Source organism: Fragaria vesca, linkage group LG6 (assembly GCF_000184155.1).
Source record: "Fragaria vesca subsp. vesca linkage group LG6, FraVesHawaii_1.0, whole genome shotgun sequence".
Lineage (NCBI taxonomy): Eukaryota > Viridiplantae > Streptophyta > Magnoliopsida > Rosales > Rosaceae > Fragaria > Fragaria vesca.
The window spans coordinates 28,488,922-28,509,509 of record NC_020496.1 but is presented as its reverse complement, the minus strand read 5'-3'; the positions used below and the strand labels follow the sequence as shown (position 1 = coordinate 28,509,509).

Here is a 20,588-nt window from a genome sequence, read left to right as displayed (position 1 = left end):
TAGAACAAGAACAATGGTGCAGAAAAACTAAACTAACCACTTAATCGTTGGGCTGCACTGAATATCTGAATCGGTCGATCGCATGACTGGGTAAACACAAATATGATGAAGATGAATTGATGATTGAATCCTAGCTCTGACCACCACTTGTGAGTTAATTGAGCGAAAGCGCCGAAGTTTGTTAGGCTCGTTCTTCAAAAAACTAGAAGAAACAAACATAAGAATACAAGATTGATGGAAGATAAATCAAATAGAGTTGCATGTTTGTTGCAGACTGTTACATAGACAGTATCCCACCGAACTAACACATTCATATTGGAATTAAAGTTGAGAAACAGGTTCGAAGTTTTCAACATTACCTCAATCAAATTTATTTATAGCAATTTTTAGTACTTAAGGTCACTTTCTTCTCCAATCAACATGAAAACAAATTTAAGGATTAATTTCTATACTACTATTATTCAGCACTAATTTGGAGACATTTTGCTGGCCGAATTACAAGATTCCCCTACAGAACAGTAGCAAACAAACATGTCAACTTCAAGAGTGTTATAAGTTCCAACTCTCCTGGCCACTTACTCTACACGATTCAAAACTTCTTAAGCCTAACTGTGCACTATGGGAACTCAAGGTCCAACCGACGAAAATTCTTCCATTCCCAGCAATGTAAGACTCTCCTTTACATGCCAAGTTTGACTAGATTTAGATTCTTTTTGATGAACCATTTATTCGACAAGAGTGACAAGACCACTATGTTCACAACTTCACATTAATAAGCTTATGGTGCTACTGGTGTGGATTTAGCTTGTGAGTTTGTTTAAGAACCGTGGAAATACACTAAACCCACAGATGGAGGAGCAATCACAGACAGATGAAAAGCTAGAGAGGCAGAAGCAAATTGATGATTGGCTTCCAATTACTTCCTCAAGGAATGCAACCTGGTGGCACTCAGCTTTCCATAATGTTAACTCCATGGTTGGAGTTGGTGTCCTAAGTCTTCCTTATGCCATGTCGAATCTAGGATGGTATGTTTAACACTAAAGCTTAAGATACGTTTTTACTTCCAACTACAAGTTTTGAACTCCTTGTTGAATTTCAGGGGTCCTGGCGTAGTTATTCTAGTACTATCATGGGTGATCACTTTATTCACATTATGGCAAATGGTTGAGATGCATGAAATGGTACCTGGGAAGCGATTCGATAGGTATCATGAACTGGGTCAGCATGCCTTTGGTGAAAAGCTTGGTCTTTGGATTGTGGTGCCCCAACAGCTAGTTTGCGAAGTTGGTGTGAACATCGTGTATATGGTGTCAGGAGGAAAAACACTGCAGAAGGTGCATAGCATAGTTCGGAAAGGCAAGAACCCGATCAAACTCACCTACTTCATCATGATCTATGCCTCGGCTCAGTTTGTACTCGCACATCTCCCCAGCTTTGGCTCCATTACTGGCGTGTCCTTAACTGCAGCAGTCATGTGCTTAAGGTACAACAATTAGTTTTTCTCAAACAATAGATACGATGAAATGAAGTTTTGAACTGTGAATATATGATGCAGTTACTCTACTATTGCATGGACATCTTCCGTACATAAGGGTGTTCAGGCAGATGTAGAATACGGATACAAAGCTCATACTGCATCGGGGACAGCTTTCAACTTCTTCACTGCCTTGGGAGACGTCGCGTTCGCCTATGCAGGCCATAATGTGGTTTTGGAGATCCAAGCAACACTCCCTTCTTCACCTGACAAGCCATCCAAGAAGCTTATGTGGAGAGGGGTGATCATTGCCTATACAGTCGTCGCTTTGTGCTATTTCCCGGTGGCCCTCATCGGATATTATACTTTTGGCAATAAAGTCGAGGACAACATCCTGATCTCCTTGGAGAAGCCTGCATGGCTCATCATAACAGCCAACATGTTTGTGGTTATTCATATTATTGGAGGTTATCAGGTTTGTTCTGCACTTCTGCTTCTTCATCTATATCAATCAAGGTCGAATACATAATTCAGTGGATTCTGATCAAATCTTAGGTTTCCTTTACATCATTTTGCAGCTATTTGCAATGCCAGTATTCGACATGATAGAAACTGTCCTGGTAAAGAAACTGCATTTTAGGCCTACACAAACTCTACGCTTCATTACGAGGAATGTATACGTTGGTAAGATAGCTATGTTGTTACTTGCTCAGTTGCTTGAGGCAGACTGTACACTCAAATGTGGTATTTGAATGCAGCATTCACAATGTTCGTGGGCATTAGTTTCCCCTTCTTTGGTGGACTTCTGGGATTTTTTGGAGGATTTGCTTTCTCGCCAACAACCTACTTCGTAAGTCATTCTATAGTCTATCACTCTATCACATCAAATTTAGTTATGGTCTTAACTTGATTTCACTCTTCAGCTCCCTTGCGTAATCTGGCTAGCCATAAAGAAACCACGGAAGTTTAGCTTATCTTGGTTCATTAACTGGGTATGTAATATATAAGCATCTTCAGCTTTTATGATTAAATTAGACTGCTTCAATTCTAAATTGGCTTCTTCAATTTCAGATTTGCATTACACTGGGTGTCCTGCTCATGCTCCTATCACCTATAGGAGGGTTAAGGCATATAATACTTCAAGCGAAGGACTACGATTTCTACAATTAAAGATACATGGTACAAGCACAGATCGTCAACCTGAAGTCCAATGCATAGACAAAGGCAACCATGTGTGACAGAAAACATAAAAGAGGCGCAAACAAGTTTCCGACAGTCTCTTGTCAGAGTTTTACTCATTGTGCTGCTAATTACTGTTAGAATATCAGTCATCTAATACTGGAAATGTTTCAGAGCAAAGCACTTCATAGATGAAGTAGATTTGATTGTAATAACAGAGAAAGTACAATTGTCAATGGTTCAGTCACAATAGATACAAGAAAAATTAATATCTTTGAGATTAATATAATATATCCTTTTAAAACCTGTCATTTAAATTAATGAACTTTATTTTCAGGTTAGGTAATAGAAACATAATCATGATCATGCAGTCTTGGCTACCAACCAAACTCACCAAAGCTGAATGTCTCACCAAAAATCCAACATGACAGCAAGAGGGCACTCTAAGTAGCTGAAAAAGTGAGGAACATTATATTGCAGAAAAAGAAGAAGGAAAGCAACCACTGAAATGAAGGATTTCAATGCTTTAACCTATACAACAAGTCAACAACTTTATAAGTAAAGGAACAAAACCCTTTGCAACAAATTGGTAGGTGGCCTAGTTTCAACTACATCAATTTATTCATTTCATCCTCATAATAGAAATATCCTTATGATCATCAAACCTAACCAGCATTTTCATCAAGTAGGCTCCCCTCTCAAATTTGGAAGTTTAACAGCAAAGCGCTATGCATTCAAAAACTGCATTGTCTCTGTTATGCGGTCATGATAAGAAAAGTATGCCTAGCATTGCTTCTACTCATTTACACACCAATCTACAACATCGTCTAAACATAAATTGATGAAATACATGACAGAAACATAGCTACATTGTTACAGTAAATCAAGCCGCCTTGAGAAATCATACACCGAGTTTCGTAAAATGTTCCCTGTTAAATTCAACACCTTTCTTTTGCTCGGAAAGAAACAAAAAAAAACCTCCTATCTAGTTTTCTTTTCCAACTTGCCACTCCTATCTCTAAACAACTCCACCCAAAGATTCGAAATCCACATAATGCTAACAGAAATAGCAGCCACTACCACAACAATCCACGAAAGCCACACCCACCGGGGAATCAACCCCTCGGCGGCGCCGCTAGCATAAAAAGCAGTCATCCTATACACGAAATAAGGGCCCACAAAGCCCCTCACAATCGAATAGAGCACATAAAAAGGAGGAGACAAGAAATCATACACCTTGGCGGCGAACTCCACCTCCCTCCGCCGCGCGTTGGCGAGCGTCCACACGTTCTGGCAGAGGCTCGTGACCTCGGCGAGGATCAGGAGCCCCAGGACGGCCAACGCGCCGCGTGAGGCGACGTAGCGGCACGTGAGGAAGACGAAGAGCGTGGCGAGGTGGTGGCCGATGAAGAGGACGTCGCCGGGGAAGAAGATTAGGTAGTGGAGAAGATCCATGAGGAAATAGGCGACGCTGAATTCGAGGACGGAGTTCTGGAGGCGCGTGTTGGCGGCGGCGAAGCCGGTGGAGGGATCGGAGAGGAGGGCGTAGGAGGAGAAGAAGACGGCGGGGGTGCCGTGGGCGAGGGAGATGAGACAGCTGGAGGCTTCGGGTCGGATCTTGGGGCTCCATGTGCGGAAGACGATGAAGTAGGCGATGAGGTAGATGGTGAAGAAGAAGGAGAAGAGGATTGGGAGGGGTGGGAGGATTATTGGGCTCTGTGTTTCCATTTGAAACCCTAGAACACTCTCTCTCTCTCTCTCTCTCTCTGACTCAATTTGAATTCTGAAAATGAGTGTCACTCTTTTCATATATATACTAGGACCTTTCAGGTGTCACAGTATCACCGTCTTGACTTACCATTCATGGTAACTTTTATTTGTCGAAACATAACAGTAATGTTCACCTGATCACTAATGGACTAATAAACTTGCTTAATCATTTTAGAGATGAAAATAAATCAACTCTACTTATAAGAACTCGGAAAGATGACGAGTAGCAACTTTTTCAAGCAAAGTTGCCCAAGTTACGAGGATAGAGGGAAATTTTCAGGTTGAAAAGATTTAATGAGGTTTATCATTACACTAGTTATAAGAACTCTAGAACTCAGAAAGATGACGAGTAACAACTTTTCCGAGCGAAGTTGCCGAGTTAGAGAGAAGATGAATCGTTCTGAGGAAGAGGGAAATTTTCAGGTTGAAGAGATCTACTGAGGTTTACCATTACACTACCAAAATTGCAGACATTTGTATCATTACACTGCCAGAATTGCAGACATTTGTATGGTTTTCTTTACCGGAGAAAGAAAAAGAAAATCTATGTTTTACTTTCTGAGCTGTTGTTCACAAGTACAAAGGGAGCAGTTGCGTAAAAAGAAGAGCAAGCAGCATTTACTCAATATCGATTTCTCCCTCCTCTATATCATCTACAGGTTTTGGGGCAACGAGATCAGCAGCTTCTTCTTCCTCGTCATCCTGATCCTTTTTCATGAACAAGCCGAGTTGTTCCAAGGGGTTACTGCCATGAAACTTGAAACCACCTAATCCATCATCTGAATGATCTGGGCTTGTAGTTTCATCTACTTTGATTGGTAACTGCTCCATGGGGGCTGTAAGCATTTGCATTTCCAGATCTTGAAGGAACCGAGAGTCATTGATTTCAACAGTCTTCTCCATCTGTACACATGCCATAAGATGCTCAAATAACAATTCACATAAATTAAGGAGTAGGACTTCAGCAATGGGATATGAAGAACTACCTGCAGCAATGCCTGTCTAGCTGCTTCCCTCTCAAGCTCCCTCTTCCTTTTAGCCTCGGCTAGAGCTTCTGCTTCTTTTTTTCTTCTTGCTTCCTCGGCAGCTTTAGCTTCTGCTTGCAACCGAGCCTTTTCTGCACATATTTTGGCAAATGAAAGTAAAGAATAAGCCAACTCTGTTGATATACATTATTAATTCAGTAAAACAGGAGAGGTTTTAAGTGTATAAGCAAATGAATTGATGAAAACCATACACAAAAGTGAAGTATATGTTAAATGCAAAGGCCACTAACCTTTCTTCTGTTGCAGTTCAAGTTTCTCCCTCTGTCGCCGCAATTTCTCCGGATCCCCTTTGTCACCCTGATCTCAGCCAGATAAAATAATCACATCCACAATAAAATGTATATGTGAAACACCATAAAACTAGCCAAACTTCATATAACATACCTGATCAAAGGTTTTCGCTTGAGCTCTTAAAATGGTATCAGCAAAACGATGCTTCAACATAGCGGCTCTATGCTGCTTATCAGGGGAGACTGACCTCTCTGTGGGAGCACTGTCCCCTAAATGTTTTTTTTTTTAAGATCAGCAATGAGATGCTACCACATAAATAACAGCCTAATTGTTTTGCCTTTTTAATTGTTAACCCTCCCACTTACCATCCTGACGGCTATCTGATTCAACAGAACTTGGCTTTGGCTGGGAAGTTTCTTCAACTTGATCCAACCCACTATCAGACTCTGTAAGCATGGATTATCAAATCAGTTATTTAATGAGAACTAGTGAAGAATATCTTTTCAGCAAAGGTAGTTGACTAAATAATCCTGGCAGTCTCCACTATGCATACCACATCATTAAGCTAAATATGTAAAATTTTAATAATAAATTACTAGCTAGAGCTTTAGACTGTTAAGCTCTTTCTATAGACATGAGAGGCACACTAATATAGATTTGCACAATTAACCTCATTTTCTTCCGATCCTATATCCTTTGTGAAATCTACAAGTTACAATAATCCTTGCTCTTGATGTTCTCTATCAAGAGAGGTTTTATTTGTTTTCTTACAAAGACACCTATTGAAGGGCTATTGATAACAAAAAATTGTCAAGTTAATTTTAGATGATAAAGTAATGTCATTTTTCAAATGAGATCCTTCAAAGCGATTGAGAGCAAGAGGATGAATAACAGTACTCAATCACTCAGTACATTCAGATCTATCATGATATAGAAACTGATTTGACCACAAATGATGTGTTTTAAGGCCAAGTATAATGCAGAACAAGTGCACACTCCCCACAGCAGTTTCAAAGGATTCACTCTAGCGTGCCATATTTAGGTACAGTATTCTAGTCAACCCGTTAAAAGGTCAAGTATAATGCAGAACAAGTGTACCCTCCCCACAAGAGTTTCAAATGATCCACTTTAGTGTGCCATATTTAGGTACAGTATTCTAGCCAACCCTGTGTTTCTAATTCACAAAAACTAAGTATCAAAAGAATTTTATCATGACACCTAGAGATCAAAAGGAGGACCACTCACGAGTTCCTTCAAGCGGATTTCCAACTGTTGTCTTTTCATCTGCTTGAGCTTCAGAACGGAAGGGTTGTAGTACCTGAAGAAGATTTTAAAGTATAATGCCAATCAAACTACCAACCATACAGCACTGTACCACAAAAACTTAATAACAGAGGCTTTTAGTTTTTAACGGAAATAATAGTGGTTAACAAAAAAATTTGTCAGACTTTAGCACTTACTGGACTAGAGGCCTTAGAATCATCGTCACTGTCACTCTCGGAACTGCTTGAATCCGACTCTGTAGAGCATACAGATTGCAGCAAACAATTCAGTATTCTAACATCATGATTGCTCTTTGCAAGCATAAATCACTCTCCTTCTGTTCTTAACAATATGTCATTTGAGGTACACAAAATCAGAAATAAAAAGTTTCTCCTAGAAGCCCTACTCCAGCTAAAGAGATGGAGGAGATGATTACCAAAAGTAAGAAACTCAAACAAAATAAAAAAAGTAGTAAAGAACAATTCATATAAGAGACTAAGGAAAGAAAGACCACAACAGGACAAATTCAATTACCACTGGAGCTGCTTGGGCTTATGTTTTTACTGCTTCTGTGACAAGTATCCTTTTCTATCTCAACAGGAGGATAGCTTGAGACAGGGGGCTCGTTTCCACCAATATCAACATCCTCCTCATCGAGGTCATTCCCTACAGATGCACACATGTGAGGAGGGGAAAAAAAAAAAGAACATCTCATATAAGCTAAAGTTAGAATTTCAACTACACAAGCAAATGAAGTAAGTATCTGACCTTCACATGGCTGCATGGACGAATTGCTCAATCCAGAGTCATTCAAAAGCTGCAAGAAATAATTGAAAACAAGTTGCCTATTATTTAATAATATTCATATATCAATCTACTTTGAATCCAAGAATAAAGTGAGGCCAAAATAATACCTCCATTGAACAAGGCTCAGCCATGACATGGTTCTTTTCTTTCTCTTGTGCATGCTCATCCAAGAGTTTCCGGATCGTAAACAAGCTATCATCACTGAAGTCATCGATGCTAATCTCAATCTCACCTTCTGGATTGTCCTCTCCTTTTGAACTGTGTTCCCTCAAGAAATTGATGATACTTGAAGGAATATCTTCTGGAGGCAAAGACTCCAAATCTCTCACCAGATTTTGCCTGTCCTTCACTGACATTACCCGCTTAGCAGGCTCAGACTTTACTTCACGTGGCATTGAAGTGATTGGCCTCTTTCTTGAGGGGAGGATTGGCTTGGCAGTTTCCATGTCTTCATGAGCAGGAGTTTTAGCTGGTGGTTCTGCCTTTTGGATTTTCTTCTCAATGGGTTTCCACCAGAGTTCAAACTTCTTACTAAGATCATCAGCATATACATGTACAAGATTGTCTCCTGGATTGTAAGTCATAGCATTGGTAAAAGTAAGCCTGACGTCAGCAGCAAACTCCAATGGGCTTGAATAAACTCCTGAAGTTAGCTTTTTCTGTATTGTACCCAAATCCATTGGATGCTTGATAATAGTGAAGTAATCTGGAATCTTTAATGCCACTATATCAACAGGTTTAACAAAGGGATGTGCACATTTTTGGTTCATTAACCGTTGCAATACCGTCTTGCATTGTTTCATCAACATTACAGTTGCAGTGCTAGGTGTTGAAGCCTGATTGACAGACTTAAACCTACCAAAATTGCTGCGATTCAATTCATGCACTTTCTGAGCCACAGGGTACTGCGGTTTCCCCTGTCCAGAAGATAAAGCTGCTGTTGAATTAGGCAAGTTTTCCACATGCAGCCCATTGCTACAGCTGAGGATATCACTAGAAGATGACACTGTAACACCATTGCTCCTATGCATTTCAACTCTCTTCTTAAGTACTTGAATCCGTTCAAGCTCGGTCCTCAACTTACTTATCAAATCCTTCCTTTCTGATGACAACATGCTTGACACCGGAAGAACTTGCTTGGGCACCCTGAAAACGTCACTATAATCGGAAACCGAACTAATGCACTTCCTTTTCGGAGCACTCGAACCCTCAGAGACTGACATTTCTGTGTCCATTCTTCCTGAGCTACCCGAGCACTCATACTCACCTGCCGGCTCAAAAACACCGCCGTAATACCCTCCCCCTCCAGGGTACCTGTTCTTCTTGGCCATTGTCATATCCAAACAAACCTCCTATAGCACTTCTCTTCACAAAAGCGACTTGCAGTGTGCGATTTATTAGCGATATCTGAACAGGTTAAGCATCAAATTACAAAAGCGGATTAGTCAATTTTATCAAAAACAAAATTAAGCTATAAATTTCTTCATCTCCAGAATTACGAACCCCCCAGAGAGCTCAAGAACAGCTATATCAACTCCATAGTAACTTCAAAAGCTCATTATTCACAATCCTACTCCACAATCCCCAAAAATCGAATCAAAACCCTAGCTTTCGAGCGCCAACCCCAAACTCTTCAAAATCGAACCCTAAATTCTCCAAAATTGAAACCGACTCAAAGCCCTAAACCACATACCAGCCGCTAATCCTCACTTGCCGAATCGACTTCACGCCCCGCCGCCGCGATCAAACCTCGCCTCTCTTCTTCGTCTCAACCTCCGGAGCGAAACGAGAGCAGCGAAGAAGCAAGATTTGAGGAGTAGAAAGACTGACGCAAGCCCTAGAGAGACTCCGGCAGAGAGTAACCGGATCACGGCCCGAACCGGTTGAAATCGGAAGACGGCGGAAACGGAGCAAGCCCAAGTCTTTGGCTCTCTCTTCTATTTTTTTTAAAGGAGAAATTAAAAAAGGCCAAACAATGGTGAGGAAATAAAAATAAATGACTTTGGGGGTGGGGCCGTGGGGGGGGTGGGGACTCGGTTTTATATATAGGGTTGATGGATATCAACCGTTGGATAACCGACGTATAAATGGCTGTCAGCCGCTGGATCTGGATTAATTAGTGCCGTATGTGATTAATGTGTTGACCCAACTGTTTTCAAGTCCAACAACATTTTGGGTTTGGGTCGGGCTTGTTAGCAATTAAAATAAATAAATATGAATAATGAGGTTGAAAATGAAAAAATTGAGTGTAACTAGGTCTATTTTACAATCACTAATATGGCGAAGTATCTTAGTTTCAGTCAGGAAAATGCTTACCCATCATCACAACTTAATCATTATGCAACCATCAAGAATGGTAAGCTTCCTCACCAATTTTTCATGTGTCTCAAAGTCACGCATAATTCTACTTTTTTACTAACTTGTAGCTTATTCATCTAGTTGCTCCACAACCACTTACACTTACTCGTCAAAGCCTATCAATCCCTCTTATAATCTCATTCTTACCCAGATCTCTAGATTTGTCTTATTATTTCACAAACCGTTTATTAGTTTAAACTGTCCATTCTCAGTTTGTCTCTATAAAAATCAAGATTACGTATACAACCTCTTTACCATTTTGCTTCTCTAAGTTTTAAACTTTTTACGGCCAAAATATACATGTAAATCAAGTCTGACAATAAAACGAATGATTTACGGTTCTAAATTTATAATAAAATATTTCTTTTTGAAAATATAAAAATAAAAATGAAGTAAAATATATATATATATATAAAAGACCAATGTTATTAACACACATTTTGTGTTATTAACACATCTGATCTAATTTATAAGGAGAACTAATCCTGATACAAATTTAAGTGATTAAATAAAATTAAAATGTGTAAATAAAAAAATAAATTAACACTAAAAAAAAAACACAGTTAGTTCTTACTCAAAAACCTTTTGCCTCTCCCTCTCGCAGTCACTTGCTCTCTGCCCGTCCTGTAACTCAGCCGCGGCGCGTTCTTCCTCACCGGCCGGTGAGATCAACAGATCACTCTTACACAACTTCCAATTCCTCCACAGGTGACTCCCTCTCTTCACTACTTCGAATTTGCTTCAACAATTTGACTACACAGAGCACTACTTAGTTTTCTGAAAGTCAAAAAGAACCAAATCGCTTCATGAAAGATTACATTTTTCTCTAGAAAGTTATGACCTTTACCAGTTTAGTAGCTCAGGATCATCGAAAGCTTTGTTGTTTATGATTTTGTATTCGTTTTGGTTCTTGGGTTACAGGTTGTGAGGGACATGAGCCATGCTTCTTATCTCACAGTTTGCAAGGCTTTGTAAGAATCCTTAATACTCATGCTTTTTGTACAAGCATGTTTACTTCTTTTAGCTTTAAACATTTGTTCGTGTCAGTTTGGGTTTGTTGAGAAAGTAAGGAGAGGAATGAGAGATTGAAATATGAGATTACTGTGCTTTTTGGTTGTTGTTAGATAAGAAAAGAACCCCCATTTTAAGCCGAAAGGGTTTACTTTTCGCTTCCCAGATTAAACTACGTGCATTTATCAGAATAAAAAGTATTTGTGAAGAGCTTCTATGATAGATTGATTTTGTTTCTCCAGGAATTTTGGAGCGAGACCGCTGCGAAGATCATCATATTTTCCTTTCAACTTTCCCCAAAAGGCTTTTTTTAGGCGGATTCAGATGGCAGATAGTAGTCATGATTGTAGCCTAAGAAGTAGCAAGGAGGATTCAAGAGGTGCGTTGGTTGTTTTGGAAGGCTTGGATCGTTGCGGGAAGACAACACAGTCTAGTAGACTAGTTAAACACTTGGAGAGTTTAGGGTATTCAGCTGAATTATGGAGGTATCCTGACAGGACTACAAGTGTTGGGCAAATGATTTCTTCTTATCTTTCAAACAAATCGCAACTGGATGATCGTACTATCCATCTTCTTTTTAGTGCCAACCGGTGGGAGAAGAGGTTGGTATATGCTACACTTTGCCTTGTGGGTTTCTATATATATGATAGAGAAATTGCTAGATTTCTGAATGTTCTTCTGATAGCTTTTCAAAAAAATTTATCTTTTGCTCATTGAGTTGCATGACATCCTATAGTCGGTCGGAACCTAATCTTTAATACTTTTGATTTAGCTGTTTTGAGTAACCAGCATAACATACTGATTGGTAAAGTATTTCAAGGAGATGAGAAGTGCATCTGTAAGCAGTAAATCAGTTAGTGCAGTTGTCTGGTTGGCCCAAGTGAATTTTTAGGTTCAGTTCTTGGGGTTCCTGGGCATCCGAGTGCATTGTTTTTCCAGCTCACGGTGTCCGTGAACGTCAAACTTAAAATGATGCTAATTTGATGTTGTTTGATTGTGAACTTCCTGGGTCTGTTAAATCCATAAAGATGAAACCAATATTTTGATTATTCCTACTTTTGAAAGGAGAACTTCAGAGGTGAAAGGGAAGAGGGTGTACAAAAATAAAGCTGAGTAATTTGTTTATCCCCTAGTTTTTGGCTTTCCATCCTAACACCTGTTTTCCCTTTAGGAGTGGTGCTTCCCACAGGCTCTGGGAATAGATAATGAGCAAAAGAAAATCCTTGTCCCATGTTTTGTTGCAAAGTCATAGTTGCTATCTGTTTCATCTGTAAGAGTGCACGCTTCAATAATTTCTAAAATTCTTTCTTGCATAAAGAAAGAGGTCGGCATTAATTGTTATACTAAATGGTCTAAAAATTTTGTGCAGATCATTGATGGAAAGTAAATTGAAAAGTGGAACCACTCTTGTCATTGACCGGTATTCTTATTCTGGGGTGGCATTCTCATCTGCCAAAGGACTGGACATTGAATGGTGTAAGGTGGTGATATGCTGGGTTTTTGTTGTTTCTCCTAGAGAAGTATATTTTGAAATCTAATACTAAACAAACTGAGGTTTTCTTTTGCAGGCTCCTGAGATTGGGTTGTTGGCCCCAGATGTTGTTCTGTACCTTGACATACCACCTGAGGTAAGTAAACAGTGTCATGTTTCATTGTCACCAGTAGGGAAGAAACATGGGAAGACTAAACCAGAATCCTGTTACTTGTATTTTAGTGTGTCCCGTGATTGTAAAGTCTGATGATATAACTTTAAGGTTGATATGGTGAGAAAAGTGTCCTGATTGTATGTCATCTAACCTTACATGTCTTACTGAGACTCACAGACATCTCATGAGAATTTTATTTACAGACATCAAATTTTCTCAAAGAACAGCTTCTCAAACTAGAATATATATTGATATTAAGGGTCCTTCATGATAATTGTTGATCTCTTAAGATTGTTATAAGGTTCCTGCAAATTAGATGTATCTTGAATCTAGTAGTTCCTAATAGTTTTTGAACTGATCTATGACATTCTAAATATCAGAAAGCTGCGGAAAGAGGGGGATATGGAGGTGAGAGATATGAGCAGCTTGAATTTCAGAAGAAAGTTGGCCAAAGATACAAGGACCTCCACAGTGCCAATTGGAAGGTAGTTTATTGCTTTACTGTCATATAGAGCTTGAATACTGTTTTTGGTTGTGATGCTATCTAGTGGGTGTCACCTGGACCACCAACGGGACATCTGGTTCCTCATAAGGGGCAGTTAAAACTACACTGAATGTTTTGATGTTAACCATATCGTACTAGCTGTTAGAACTTTGGGCATGAAACAAAACTAGCCTTCAACAGTGATACAATTATTTTGGTTTGTACTGTCATTCTTGCAGTATAGTATTACTGGGTGAGTTGCATTACTTGGATGATGTTAAAATCTGTTGTGCCCGATGCAGATCATAGATGCGTGTTCAACCATGGAGGATGTTGAGAAACAGTTGCGAGAGATAGTATTGGGTTATGTAAAGACATGCCAGGAAGGAAAACCCCTCTCATGTCTCTGGTCTTGCTAGAATTCTTTTTATTGCTCTTTTCTAATCAATATTTTCATCTCTGGCTATTTAAAGAGACTAGTGGTCTTCAATTTACAATTTTTTATTTTCATTTTTGGTTCTCTTGATGGTTTATGTATCGTCTGCTTGACAATAATGAATGAACATGATAACATTATGTAACTTGGCAACTCTGCAATACGCTGTCATATGATTTCACACGTATTTGGCTATTCCTTTTTCATTTTAAGTATCAACAATTTTACACTTCAGGATGCTGTTTCTAATTCAAAGCTGTAGTATAAGATTGAAGTGACACTTCACAATTTTACATTTTACCGTTCCAGTATAGCACACATGCATAGGGAATGACATACCATCTCAAAGAAGAATCGATGATCTCCAACTTTAATGGTCCGAAGATGGACCACCTTGTGATGAGTTTATTTGGAAGGGTGTGGTCAAAAGCCAGAGCAATTGAGATGAAATATGGTTCAACCTGTTCACCAACAGCAGTGGTAACAGCAGTAGCTGGGAGAGGAATAAAGTATAGAGAACTGGTTGTGTAGAATTGAAAATAAAATATGGGGTTCACCGTGTTACATTTTCAGAATGAAAAACACAACACAGGAAGAGCCCATTGAAGGACTGAAAAACTCTGATGATCATGTCATCTTGCATGATATTGGTTTTGAGCCAACTTAAGAGGATTGATCGTGATCAAAATGAAGAGGGTCGAGAGGACATGTCTGCACAGTTTCGATATTGTAATCATGTAGTTTTCGATAAAATCAAGAGGATAACAAGTAAGCGAACCATTACACACAAGCCAATGTCTCCTTACACATAAAATTACGATGATCAACAAGCAAACGCTCGTCAGTAGTTAACTCAAAAGATTTGAAGGTCTTACTCTTCAAATTACACGAGATGACATTACCAGGAGAATGTAGCAACAGGGACAGACTGCCGTCTTCTTCATTTTCGTCTCGATCAAGAAAGAGAACAACAAATTCTCCATAAGGTAAGTTGGGGAAAGCAGTGCACAAGGGATAAAGATCAACATGGTACTTGACAAACCAGCCAGAGTAGTCTCTTCCCATTTCCAACACTTCAAAGTTAGTAGGACAGGATGTATAAATATCAATGAGATGCAAATGACCACCACTGGACTCCCTAAGATATCTGTACTCCCTTTCATGCCATTTCTTCTGGTAACAGTGAAGAGTAGTCTCAACAAACTCAACACGCTCTTCATCGATGTGAAAGTATGACATCTCAGAATACAGGCCTACCCAATGAATTGCGCCGTTGCAGTAGACCCCCCGTTCGTAGCCGATACGATCTTTCCTGTAGATAGAAGAATTGAGATGCCTCCAACTTCGAGTCTCAGACGAATATATTTGTATTTGGTAACGCCTACAAAGTTCAAATCCATCAATGGTTTCAAGGCAGATAACCTTGTAATGAGGTGATTTGGAAGGGTCAAAGGCCAAAAAGCAACCAAGGATATGAGTTTCAACCTGCTGACATGGAGGAATTGCGAGTGTCGAGAACTGGTTAGTTGTGGGATTGAGAACAAAATACGGGGACCTCAGCGTACTTGGTGCACCAAGGGGACGACACAAGATGAGGCCATTGCAGGAGTGCATAATATAGATGTCATCGCCGTATTGGTTTGCAATGACTTCAAGAGGATTCCAGCGAGCTGAGATGTGGTTATGATCAGGAGGAAAAGGGATGAAAGAAAAATCGGTTGACCTGTCAGGAAAGACAGCAGAGATGGGAGAGTTTGGGTTTTGTAGGGTGTGGCGGTGACGAAATTTGGGGTCGGAGATAAGAGAGAGCCAATGCTTGGAGACACATTTGAAGCGGAGCAGTGGTTTAGCCGGCACGCGCAAAAGGATTTCGGTGAGGAGTTCTTCCAAGTTGGCTACGGTTTCTGCTAGGCTGCTGCGGCAGCGTTTGGGGTAGAGTCTCTGCACCATCCTTGGTTTCTCTAAACTTTAGAGAGCAGCAGGTTTTGAGCTATATATAGAACCTGTATGAAGAACCACTCCAAGTAAGGAAACCATAACAAATCCAATCCTGAATGAAGAAGGAAACCAAAACAATCCCAATCCTGAATGAAGAGGTTTTATTTTATTTGTTTCCTAGAAAAAGTTTGCAAGTAAATTTTTCAAAGGGGGCATCAAAATTCAGGAAACAAAGTGGTCATAGAAGTGATAGAATCACAAAAATATTGGCAGCTAATTTTGAATATCAGTAATAATAGCATCTCATCTCTGGTACTTGAAAAGCATTCTATAAAACATGATCACATCCCTAGTACTTGAATATCCTACTATAAAAGCATCCAGCTATTCACTTTCTTTTCCTTATATTTAAGATACAGTCTGACTCTAACCACTCCTCTTGGCTTCTTCACACGTGTCTGCAACAGGTTTACTTTATGGAATAAAAAAACAAAACAAAAAAAACAGGTGAGCACTAGAGATTTGTTCCTCTGAATGTATCATTAGCCAAATTTTCTGCTATCCTCAGCACAAAAGATTCAATTACAATGTACAATTATCATTCCTCAGCAACTAGCATGCATTTACAAGCCCATACCAAGTAGTCTACTTATTTTTGTACAGGCCTTCCTTGCCATATATTACAAGCAAGACAGTAGTAAAGAGCATATCAGACAGGTGGCCTGGACTTGAGCTGCATGCTGCAGGTTCCAAAGCACATCTTCAAAAGAGGGACGAGTTGATACTTCTGGAAATATGCATTTCTTTGTGATCGATACCACAATGGATAATGACTCTTGTGAGCAAGTAATCAACACGATTGGATCCACAATTCTTCTTCGGCCATCTTGGCTCCCAAACGATGCCTGCATTTGGTTCATGACACAGTTCACACCACGCATCAACATGTTATTACACAGAGGTGTGATATTGAACTAGACAAAATCATAAATGATTGCAACATAAGCCTTGATATGCTTACCATTTCGTTCAGCACAAAGGCTTCGCCCATTCCACTTATTCTAGGACCAACAAGTGATTCAAGTAGTATAAATCCAAAGTTGTAAACATCACCCTCCAGATCATTTTTACCGCTGCAAGCAAAAACTAACAGTTAACATTTGAAATAAGAATAGCAGCAATCAAGAAATATAATAAAAAAAAATCATTTCAACTAAACTACATACCAGGATTTTGGGCCTTCTCCTTTTGCCTGCAAAACAATATAATAATGTATCAGAGCAGCCCTTTGGAATACAATACATTGTCAACAAATTAAACATAAGAAAAACATGCCTCAAGTTTCACAGTTTCTTCTGTGATGATAGACATCCCATAGTCACTCAGCTTTGGAATCCTATGCTCATCTAGCAATATGTTGTTTGTTTTCAATCGATTGTTGAAAGAACCTGGAATAACCCCAGTGTGTAGAAAATGGACAGCTTTTGCAACTCCAATAAGGATTGCCAATCTATCAGGCCACTTGAGAACCTTCTCTGGATAGTTTTCTACATTTACACATAATAGACATGGTTAGAGGTTGAAATCCTTCAAGACATAAAGCTATGATTTGAAGAATTGATGTGCATTCTGCGAGTACATTTCAGAAACAAAGCAGAAGACACACCCTACTGTTATTAACTACTTCCAGCATAGAGCGTAATTTCAAGCTTCTGATAAGGAATACGGACCTGAAAGATCGGTACGGTAGTTCCCACCAGAGATGTATTCATATACGAGGAAAAGTCTGTTGCCACCAGAATCATCTTGTCCGCTACACTCAATGCAGTGACCCAACAGGACAACCAAGTGTGGATGGTGAAGCTTTGAGAGCAAATCCAGCTGAACTTTAAGGTTTTGAGTTGAACATTTTTTTGATATAGCCAGAGATCTGATTGCAACTGAGGTCCCATTTTCCAACTTTCCTTTGTAAATCTGAAAGCACAAAACAGGAAAGTCTTTAAAATCCATCCACGATAATTAGACCGATAACTGCCATATGGCCTGTTCCCATTGATAGGCATAAGACTGAGATAAAGGGAATTGAAAAATAACAGATAAGAAATAATTTGGACAGCTTAAGTGATCATGAAAGAATTCCAATGTCGACTCCCTTTATCATTGCTCATCACACTCTAGCTCCACAAGTTAGTCATGAATTTTGAAATGTGTGATCAGAATTCAATGTTTCAGGCAAAATATTGTATATTTCTAAATCATGTTTGAGTCTGCAGGTTACCTTTCCCATAGAGCCTAAATCAAAGTCCTTGTTGCTTCCTTCAACTCTTCAAGAGAAAACGATGGACATGCTGGGGTGCCGTGTGTCTCTAATTTGGCTGCTTGAGATATATATCCTACAATAGAACAGAATGTCATGTACTAAAACACAATACAGTCTGTATTCGTAGATTTTAAAAGGGCCCGTTTTAAAACAGAAACTATAAGTAATCACACATCATAGAGATACCACATGCAAAATCGATTTAAGGATCCCATTATTATTTTCCATGAAGAAAAGTTCTAGATCAAGATTAAACCCCGACTTCAGTATCCATTATGCAGGTTGAAGCTCTATTTCTGCCCAAAGTATAGATTAAAGCAAGAAGCTGAAAGTACTCATCTACCATACCGTGAGTTACGAATCTCAGATTCTCAGGTAACAGACCCAATGAACACTTACCATCAGTCACGTCACCAAAGCCAGAAAATGCCTCTTTGAGTGAATTGTAATCGATGGAAATCAAAAGACCTAACACACCAGACAATAGAACATCAAAAAAAAATACCAAATGTTGTAGATTAGTTAGGTTAGCCTTTAATCAGTATTTTCAAATGCATTCATACCTCCAACAAAAGGCTTGGACATGTAACGAGCAGACTTAAGTCCATTCTGGGAAATGCCCTGCCTCAAAAGGAAAGTGGATTGTTCTTGGGTCTTTGAAGAACCTATTCAAAACAATAGACGCTTTCAATTCCATCCCGTTAACCACAGTAAAAGCCATCAAATAGAACTTGTGACTGATGAAAGCGAAAATAGTTTACGGACTAAAAATCCTGATAGATTTTAATGTGATTTATGTATACAATTCGGAACAAAAACCATGGGCAAAGGACCTTCCAACTCATTCCAACTCAACTAAAATACAACTAGATACTCCTACCCCTCTGCCTTCCCTATACAAAAACAAAAGAGACTACGAAAGAACAACCACAGGACGTCAAATTGAAATACCTTTGGACCTGCTTGGCCTTGTGCTTTTACCGCTTTTCTCTTTTCCATTTCTGCTGGGCTTTTTGGCACCTGGCAGGATATAAGATCAAGGTTAAGAGATTTTAGTAACATATTTACTACCTAGTGCTCCCGACTACTTTAGTTTCAAAAAAATTGACTTCAGTTTTCTTCTGATCCTAAAGGGCAATTGGTAGAAAAAAAACAAACTTGCCAAGTCTGATTTTAACAGTTGAATTAATTTCATATTTTAACTACTAATTTACAAGAAATATGTATTAACAACAAAGGAAACACCAAGAGATGAAAACTCATGAGCTTGCGCTTTGAAACTGAAGGGTTGTTGTGGTGGTACCTGAAGAAGATTTACAATATACCACCAGTCAAACTACCCATCCGTAAAGGAATGCACCACAAAAACCTTAAAGCAGGGAAGTACTAAAGAGAAAAAGTGTCGGACTTACTGCACCATCACGGGCGGCAAACTTGGGAGGGCTTGAATCATCAGAATCTGTGAAGCAGACAGAATGTAGAAAGCAAATGAGTGTTGTAAAATATTAATGTGACATAGGCTTAGAAGCCCTACCCTACCCTAGAATCCAAAGTAGGGAAAAGATGCAAAAGACAGACAGGAACTATAGTAAGTACCCTCATCTCTCTCCATTGGGATGATGCGAGGCCCCATGGCTATAGCACTGTAGGTAGGAGGCTGTGAGCCCTGAATACCGATTAGATGCAGGGTGAAGTTGACAGTGGGATGCCACATCCAGCCGTCAAATTGGTCGAATTTGATCCCCATGACATTGTTGTGGTTACGAAGGAAAAACAGTAACTGCAGCTGGTGATCGGCATCAGATAAACCGGTCAGGGGTAGGAGGCTGACAGTATCAGGTGGCAGAGAGAGGTTGAAGCGCGAATGCCTGACCAATGTCCACTTGTTTACACAGAAATGCAGTGTGAACAATTCCACATGACCAAAGTCGGATTTCATAGTCAGTTTACACCCGATGTCTGGCCATTGCAGCCTGGGCCAAAACTCAATTCACTTAAGAAATCAGCGTTCCGGCCACAGATCTCTCTGATAATATCTTGGCTGCAAATAACAGTGGACAAGGTATCATCATTCAAATCGTAAGATATGATACGAGAGATACCATCGAGACGCACTACAGGGAGCAATCCTCTGGGCAGGCTCCGGCCAGGGACTGAAAAGGGGCTGCTGTCAAAATTCCTGCTCAACCCATGTGCGGGTCAGACTGTGATACATATCAAAGTGGGTGTGGCCATCTGGATGTCTCCCCAACTCGGACCAAAACGGAAATCGAACAATGTTGAAAGACCCGCCATGTGTGTGACCGAATCCATACGAGGCGACCTACATCCTCAGGAATCACCTCCACGATCTCTTCCGTTGCCACCTGAACACATAGAACATCGAATCTCTGGGATCACGAAAACAGACTAGCCCCAGGGAATGCCCAACCAAGGTGACTTACTCCACTTTCGTGATCCAGTCGCGCCGCCCCAATGTTGTTGTATCTCTCCAAACCCAAGATGAGCGAGAGAAGAAGAATCAAGAGTTCGCTTGAGTAACTGACAGTGCTTCCCTTTGCGAACCCAGTCACCTTGATTGGGCATTCCTGGGGCTAGTCTGTTTTCGTGATCCCAGAGATTGAT

The 20,588-nt window shown here is 39.8% G+C and overlaps 6 protein-coding genes across 6 annotated transcripts; 2 read left to right on the top strand and 4 right to left on the bottom strand.

Annotated features, from left to right (window-relative positions):
• The first annotated feature begins 849 nt into the window (after positions 1-849).
• On the top strand, positions 850-2,644 carry LOC101298243 (lysine histidine transporter 1-like). Its single transcript, XM_004305883.1, has 7 exons — positions 850-1,025; positions 1,100-1,483; positions 1,556-1,949; positions 2,053-2,158; positions 2,233-2,324; positions 2,398-2,466; positions 2,546-2,644. The coding sequence occupies exons 1-7, from the start codon at positions 850-852 to the stop codon at positions 2,642-2,644; spliced, it is 1,320 nt and encodes a 439-aa protein (XP_004305931.1).
• A 990-nt stretch (positions 2,645-3,634) lies between these two features.
• LOC101297948 lies at positions 3,635-4,394 on the bottom strand. The gene has a single exon (XM_004305882.1). The coding sequence runs from the start codon at positions 4,379-4,381 to the stop codon at positions 3,635-3,637; it is 747 nt and encodes a 248-aa protein (XP_004305930.1). The 5' UTR covers positions 4,382-4,394.
• A 445-nt stretch (positions 4,395-4,839) lies between these two features.
• Positions 4,840-9,703, bottom strand: LOC101299213 (transcription factor GTE9-like). Its single transcript, XM_004303956.1, has 11 exons — positions 9,464-9,703; positions 7,878-9,177; positions 7,732-7,780; positions 7,498-7,629; positions 7,161-7,219; positions 6,946-7,018; positions 6,066-6,146; positions 5,854-5,969; positions 5,700-5,766; positions 5,410-5,540; positions 4,840-5,326 (listed from the first exon to the last, which is right to left on the bottom strand). The coding sequence occupies exons 2-11, from the start codon at positions 9,105-9,107 to the stop codon at positions 5,042-5,044; spliced, it is 2,223 nt and encodes a 740-aa protein (XP_004304004.1). The 5' UTR covers positions 9,108-9,177; positions 9,464-9,703; the 3' UTR covers positions 4,840-5,041.
• Positions 9,704-10,728: 1,025 nt separating this feature from the next.
• On the top strand, positions 10,729-13,898 carry LOC101298916 (thymidylate kinase-like). Its single transcript, XM_004303955.1, has 7 exons — positions 10,729-10,836; positions 11,050-11,099; positions 11,382-11,741; positions 12,509-12,620; positions 12,708-12,767; positions 13,166-13,270; positions 13,572-13,898. Exons 2-7 carry the CDS (start codon positions 11,062-11,064, stop codon positions 13,686-13,688), a joined length of 792 nt encoding a protein of 263 aa, XP_004304003.1. The 5' UTR covers positions 10,729-10,836; positions 11,050-11,061; the 3' UTR covers positions 13,689-13,898.
• A 587-nt stretch (positions 13,899-14,485) lies between these two features.
• On the bottom strand, positions 14,486-15,655 carry LOC101297657 (F-box protein At5g07610-like). Its single transcript, XM_004305881.1, has one exon. It carries the CDS (start codon positions 15,653-15,655, stop codon positions 14,486-14,488), a length of 1,170 nt encoding a protein of 389 aa, XP_004305929.1.
• A 668-nt stretch (positions 15,656-16,323) lies between these two features.
• Positions 16,324-19,911, bottom strand: LOC101297366 (probable inactive leucine-rich repeat receptor-like protein kinase At3g03770-like). The gene is made up of 11 exons (XM_004305880.1): positions 19,560-19,911; positions 19,376-19,422; positions 19,209-19,266; positions 18,915-18,983; positions 18,527-18,628; positions 18,307-18,431; positions 17,374-17,617; positions 16,979-17,190; positions 16,870-16,895; positions 16,665-16,776; positions 16,324-16,548 (listed from the first exon to the last, which is right to left on the bottom strand). The coding sequence occupies exons 1-11, from the start codon at positions 19,900-19,902 to the stop codon at positions 16,324-16,326; spliced, it is 1,563 nt and encodes a 520-aa protein (XP_004305928.1). The 5' UTR covers positions 19,903-19,911.
• Positions 19,912-20,588: the final 677 nt, after the last annotated feature.